Here is a 7,500-nt window from a genome sequence, read left to right as displayed (position 1 = left end):
AAAGGAGAGAGACGTGACCATGGTGTGGGGTTTTGTGACCTGCGGGCCTAACGAGGCCTTGGTCATTTCAGGTGAGAATATTACTGAGAGATCATGCAGTTATCCTAGAATGTATGGGAGAAATGTGGATAAGAGAGGGCAGAAGATAGGAAAGTGAACTCAGTTTATTGACTGTAGGGGCGTGGGGAGTAGTCAGCGTTGGCGCCGCTGTGTCGTCTCATGACAGGCGTTGGCACCCTTTGGCATCCTAGCCATTATTCTGGCATTGTGCCACGGTCCTTTAGAGGGGCCCGGTAAACAGATCCTAGGGTAGTTATTTACTGAAACGATGACCTTTCTTCTTGTAAACATGAATTCAGTAATATAGGTTTTTTCATGCTCAAGTAGGTCGCAGGAATTAATTAGACCTAACATGCATTCTATGGTTGTCGCGCATTCCAGGCAGGCGTGTAGGGAACCTTACAAAATTATGCTTTTAAAGATGGTGTTATAGGTCATATGTATACATGTTTATACACTCTGCGAGCTGTATACAGTTAGAATTGTTAGAAGTCACTTGCTTATGTACATGTTTAATGTTATATATATTTATTAGTGTTTCAGAGCATGAAAGTATTTACATGGGACTAAGGAACCTTAAATGACACACCCATATCTTTGTATTAATCATAATTCTGGCATTATTCAAATTCTGTAATACATAAATCTTTATCAGTAATTTAACTGAACCTGACCTAACATTGCCAAATGACTCATTCCAGAGACAGGGAACCCCACCCTCTTGCATGTCATGAATAGGATAAAAGCACATGAGGTTTACTTAAAACATTTATAAGATGGCAAAGATGGATTTGCTTGTTTTCTGAGCATTATTATCTTTTTTATAACTCAAGTATTCAAGAAATGTTATGTATTAAGCATGGCCAGTGTAAACAATAATTCAGTTTTTTTTATATTCATAGTCTTTTTCTGTAGTGTATTTTGATAGCTATTACCTTCTCACAGCATAGAGGTAATTTAACTTCCAGTAAATTACAGAAAAGCAAGGAAGATGTTTTTTCTCCATTATCCCTGAAGACTTGTGACATTCCAAAGGGATTTGCAATAGGACTGTAAAAGAATAACATTATCCAAAGATTCTTGGCTCTTATATTAATTTCATGTAATGTTTAATGCAAAGCAGAAGACAGACTTGGCCAGACTAGGAAAAATATGGTAAATTCTCCAAGCATATTTACTTGTAACTGAGGGCAGATTTTCTCCTTAAAAGTTGTTACTACAATTCTATTGATAAACTTGAAGACTCTTGGATAAACAAAATTTGCTCTCTGAATAGCATATTAGGGTATAAACTTAAGACACCGTCATGCATAGATAGAGGGAAATGGACACCAATATCTTATAGAGCGGAAGAAATAGAGTGGGATAGAACATAGTTTATATTGCAGTGACCTCATGTTTACCGTTAAATGGAAAAAATTAGCGGCATTATGTGCTGCGCAGAGACTAGGATCACAATTTTAGGAAGTCTTGATGAAACTTTAGGACTGTCAGTTTCAAAAATTCAATGTTCTTGCTTTTGCACTGCTTAGAGTGGATTCTACAATTTCTTTAAGCATACGACCAGTAGTCTCTGGTGAGTGTGTCCGTACTGTAAAGAATTACCATGGAAATCAACAGAGTAGAACGTATTGAAGAGGTGATTGACAACATAGATTTTTTTTATATAAATATATAAATGATTGAAAAGTAGTATTGATCAGGTAATGGAAGGTGGCAGAAAAAACTTAACCCTGAGAATAGCTTACTCAGACATTGACAGAGGAAATGACTTGACAGGAAATTGGGTTTTTCCTTGTGAATATTCCTAGTGTATATATTGTTGTTAGAGGTTATACATTTGAGAATGAGATGTTCATTAATGATTAAGTAATTTTTTAGTCAAATTGTTGTGGATTTTAAGCACTGCCTTTGGTTTGGTTAGGTTTCCAAATGAATCTTCATTACTTCCCTGTAGACATGAAAGTTTGGAATTAGTATTATATATTGGGAGACATGGAAATGAAATAAATAGGGTAGAAAGTTAATTATTGTAATGCCCTCTTTTATATAAAGTGTCAGATTTCCTTAGATATTGATTTGTTGATAAACGGGAAATGTTTACAAATTGATACTTGTTTGAGATTAATTTCATGTTAGTGAAAGGCCTCTCATCTTTTATTAAGTACTTTTGGGTAAGTGATATGGTTATGATATGTATATATTTTTGTAAATCGATTACAAACATTCATTTGAAATTATTAGCTTTATCAACTAAATGAAAATGACTAACTCGACAACTGTTGCCCTGCAGTTGCTTATAGGTAACAAGATAGTTTCTCCCTTCTTCCATTACTGAGCTCTATTTGTTAAAACTGAGTAAAGCTTATATACAGATCTTACCAGAAAGTGGTATTATGGTATGCATTGTTGATGTTATTGTGAATGAGATCAATAATATTAATTTGTATTACAGATTTTTTCCTAATCGTCTTTTGATGATTTTATGTGTTCAGACTTTCCACATATCAATTTATACTTTGTGTGGAATAAGGTAAGAATGCACGTTCCTCTTCATAGGAATGCTATGATTGCAGTTTTTGAAAGGTGAATAACTGGCATTTTGTAATCACAATCCAGAAGTTTAACCTTCATATTGGATATTATCATTATTATTTTTTACAGAAAACAGGTTTGATAAGTTATTCATATTTTAACTCCACACATCACTTAGTATGAATGTTCATCCTTTTATAAAAAAGGAAAAAAATAAATCTTTTATTTTGATAATTTGATTTGAGCACTAATGTGTTGAAATGATAGGTGTGCCTTTTTCAGGGAAAGCAACTGCATGTATTTTCACACACACAGATTTTAGTGGATATCCAGTTGTCACCTCATGAAATGCCTGTTTGCAGGATGTTGTTACCAAGGAAAACCTCTGACGGTAGTGGGAGGACGTGGATTTGTATGGCCATGTATACAAATGATGCAAAGGTATTATTGGTAAACCTATAGTCCTAGTGGGCCAAATAGGAGAGTCTGTGATCAAGGCATTGATATACGTGTAGTTCTCAATACAATTTCGATTTGTGGCGTGAGCATAGTTGTCTATTATTTTTGAGCCCCGATAGTTCATGCAAAGTGTTTTTTTTGGGGGGTATGAGAACAAAATTAATTCATGTGGCTTTTCCTGTTGCCTACTATTCTGTGGTATGTGAAAAGTATTTTTGAATATTCATAATTGGAATTGTGTGGTACTGTGATGTTTTAGATCTATGAATTACACAAGGGGCTGGATCCTTGTACAGATTCTCTGTGGAGTTTCACCTGGTTTAGCACACCAAATGACTGTAATATAGTGCTTTGCCTATGTTTTTTCTTTCCTTCATTATTTAAATTTTTTATGTCTGTTAGTATTAGAATGTTTTCTTGCTGGCTTTTTCTTTGGTTGTAGCTGCACTAGACAGACCTTAGTCTTGTCCACTAGGCACCAGCTAGAAGGCATTAAGATTACTGTGTATCCTCTGTGTGGCTTGAGTCATTTTGTCTCTGCTAACTTGCAGTTTCCTTTGTTTTACATCCCATGCTTCTCAGCAGGGGACATTTCTAGACTTGGATGTGCACTAATCATGCTAGTTGATGGATGTAAAAATAGTTTTTGCTGACATCACTAGTGAAAACCCCCAAAATATACAAGCTGGCTTATTGGAAAAGTAAGATCCAATTTCATAATCAACTGTGGTGTTCCACATTAGGTTTTTAAATCCAGTTTTAATATAAATTAATTTTGTTCTTGTTCATTCATGTTTCCTTTTTATTAATTGAGGTCTAACTAGAGAGTTTGTGATATCCCTCAAAATCCTCCTGTATTGCTTTTTATTACTGCTAGGATGCAAAGTTAACACAAAACGACTGCCTGTTGCCAGCTTCTAGAGAGCGCATCTTACTAATTTGAGGCTCTGTCCTTTCTGGGCTCCACCTTATTCATTGTTTCATTGGGAAATGCAGCCATAATAGGGACTCACACAGGAACCTCCTTTGTTAAGTTATTATTTTGATATTAGATTTCATTTCTTCTTAAATCTGAAACCTCTTTTGTCCCATAAGCAGGTGTTAAGGGTGATATGATTTATAAAATCATTATCAGTAAGTAGCAGCTGAAGATGATCAGGATTTATGTAGAAAGTACATGGAATGATGATTTACACCTACATCATTTAAACAAGTCCAGATAGTCATAATGCAATGATAAAGTATAGATTTTTAATTAACGGTGATGAATTGTGTGAGGAGATTTTGTAATCCCTACTCCTATTTAGTTGTCTTTGTCAAGACACAATTTACTATAGTGTGTATGACTTTGAAAGTATGGTTGAATCTGGCTGTCTGTATATTTATAGGGATAGATACATTTATGATATGATTCATTTATATGCATCAAAGATTATTTTCTGCCTAAGCATATCATAAACTTTCACTTATGCAGAAGATAGTAGCTATTATGAATAATTTTTGATCAGAATAAGTGACTTTATGTGTTAAAGTTTGATTTTAAAAGTTTTGATTAAGTATGGACATTGGAATGAAGAAGCTTTATAGGAACCATGAGCTGAATAATTTCTTTCAAAATTATGTAAAACTGATTGGTATTCTGTACTCCTGTTGAAAGACTTTTCATAAAGGCAGCCATTTGGTAGGTGGTGATAGCCAGAGAGGAAGAAACGATGCATAGTGATTATCATAATGAGAAAGAAAGGATGTACAGATAGAGGGTTATATGTTCGTCATGAAGTCACATATGGTAGTCTTGTTAGGGTTCAAAATATTTAATTCTTTCTGTTGTTATTAAGAAGAATTAAAGGTATTTATTTGATTCTGTATGCGTGCAAGTATGAAATGTAGAGTATAATTTGATTTTTTTCTGGGGATTTATCTCTATTCTAAAGAACAAAAGTTAGTAAATCAACTTTAGGTTGACATTGTATCTTGTAAGAATATATTATACATGGTTTACTTTTGTAATATTTATATTTAAAGATGGTGAAAAATAATTGTGTGTTATTTATTACTACTATGTTTTGTTTGTTTTATTTCATTGTCATCTTCACTATCCATTATTTCTCTTGTGCCTTTGAAACTGAAAGCAGTAGACTATTATGTTTTCTGTTCATCTCCTGCTGTCTCTTATTCCTCTTTATCTTCAATTGTTCTTGCACTTTTTCCTATTTTCCTAAAATATCTTATAAGAAACATATCCTGCAGTTCTGTATAATGATTTGGGAAGGGTGTTTCTGAATGTGTGGACATTAGCAATTCTTCAAGTTAATGTTACCATTTACAGTAACATCAACAGAATTTGGAGGAAGGAGTGACTTCAACTTTTTTCTTCTTCCCAGAGGATTGTTATATAGATCTCAGTTGTCTTTCCACCTATTGTATATGGAACACCATGTGTGGATGTAATGTACATACAGTGCAGTGGTGTGCTACAGGGAAAGGAAACTTCTATAAGAGTTCTATGTGGCTTTTTCTTCTGTGTTAAGATGTGGGAGTTCCTGCAGCATTTATATACACAACTGTCACACTGACACCCTTCTTGTAGTTTGGGGAAATGACAGATGTGTGTTTATGTTACAGGATGTTGCCACAAAAAGCCTCTTTTGGTCCCTGGTGGACGAGCATTCGTATGGCCCACTGTCCAGCAAGTACAGAGGTATAAGATGAGCAGAATGTTTATTTATTTATTTTTTTTCCTTTAGCTTCTTAACCTACCTCACCACTCTTTACAAAAACAGTATCTGATTCCTGCCAGCTTCCTCGTAAGAAAGAAATCAAGCTTAATTGTTTGGGTGTTATAAACTAATTTCCTTCCCACCCTTCCCCCTTTAGAAATTTTTATAGTGTGGGCCTTTTTATGATCTTTGCTCAAAGATGGTCATGGCAGATAGTGATAGGGAATTAAAGATAGGTAAAGGAAATCCTTATTTCCTTATTTGAATCAAAGTTGTCTGCAGGAAATGAACATCAAAACTACAAACCTCTTGCTAGAGAATTATGGATAAATTTATTGGCATATTAAATGATAAATTATTGTTATCCTGGCACAATGATTTTAGCTTTTGATCAATGTTTTCCAAAAAACGAAATTAATTTGTTCTTTGTGATTAAATAAACTTTTTGTATGTAATAGATGTACTAACATGGCTGGTGAAAGTTGATGTTTTTTTTATTAGTGTTATTATTATTATTAGATAAATTGTTTATTTGCCCTCATCATGAGTATGATTTGTTTTCTCACTATCATTCATGACTTTTATGTTGCTGTAGTTATTATTATTATTATTATTAATGCTGTTATTATCATTTTTGATGTTTGTTGTTGTTATCATCATTATTATTTTTATGATTATTATGATTATTTTGATTATTATGATTATTATGATTATCATGATTATCATGATTCTTCTTATTGTGAGTATCATCATCATCATTATCATCATCATCATCATCATCATCATCATCATCATCATCATCATCATCATCATCATCATCATCATCATCATCATCATCATTATCATTATCATTATCATTATCATTATCATTATTATTATTATTATTATTATTATTATTATTATTATTATTATTATTATTATTATATCATCATCATCATCATCATCATCATCATCATCATCATCATCATCATCATCATCATCATCATCATCATCATCATCATCATCATCATCAATATCACCATTGTTATTGTCTTTGTCATTATCATTATCATTGATGATACGAAACACCATCACTATTATCATCATCACCATCTATCTTATTATCATTATTGTAATTTTTTTGGGGGGGGTTTAATTTTAGTGTCACTACCAGTACCATTATTTTCATAACAAGTATTAAGATTTTATGCCATTATTTTGTTATTGCTATTTTTACTATTATATACCATTGATACTACAAATACTGAAATTGGGATACTTGTCAAGAGGTCAATGGAAAAAGAAAGAAAGAAAGAAAGAATAAAAAAACAAAACAAATAGAAGTGTAGGGTCCAAGACAATGGAAATGTACATGTTATAGGAAGCAACAGTTTTAGTCTTCAGTTTTGAAAGATTATATACTATAATTGTAACTTTTATTATTTTTTACAAACATAATGAATTGATGTTTTAATTTTGTGGCTAATGCTGCTTCTTATCATTAATTCTAATTTCTCTGCTTTAGGACACTTCGCTATTTTGTAATCTGTATATCTGTAAAGTTGCTTGGCAGCGTTATAGTATTTGCTCTGCTGTAAAACCATGGAATGTGGTATATATAAAGTCATAGATATACTAGAACATGTAATATTTTTGCTGACTTTTAACAGTTACTTCTACTGCAATGGTAATAACAATAATAGAACAACTGCAGTGACATTATTGATGAGAAGAATCATAAAGTAAA

At 32.7% G+C, this 7,500-nt stretch overlaps 1 protein-coding gene across 1 annotated transcript in view; it reads left to right on the top strand.

Annotated features, from left to right (window-relative positions):
• Positions 1-7,500, top strand: part of Flo1 (flotillin-1) — a gene marked incomplete in the record, with an annotated part of 54,357 nt that overhangs the window by 82 nt on the left and 46,775 nt on the right. Inside the window, 2 exon segments of the mRNA XM_070133842.1 lie at positions 1-71; positions 2,958-3,036. The exon segment at positions 1-71 is cut by the window's left edge and continues 82 nt beyond it. Of these exon segments, the coding sequence (XP_069989943.1) occupies positions 1-71; positions 2,958-3,036 (150 nt within the window).

Source organism: Penaeus vannamei, chromosome 19, assembly GCF_042767895.1.
Source record: "Penaeus vannamei isolate JL-2024 chromosome 19, ASM4276789v1, whole genome shotgun sequence".
Lineage (NCBI taxonomy): Eukaryota > Metazoa > Arthropoda > Malacostraca > Decapoda > Penaeidae > Penaeus > Penaeus vannamei.
Note: the sequence above shows the minus strand (reverse complement) of the source record. Positions and strands in the feature narration are given on the sequence as shown.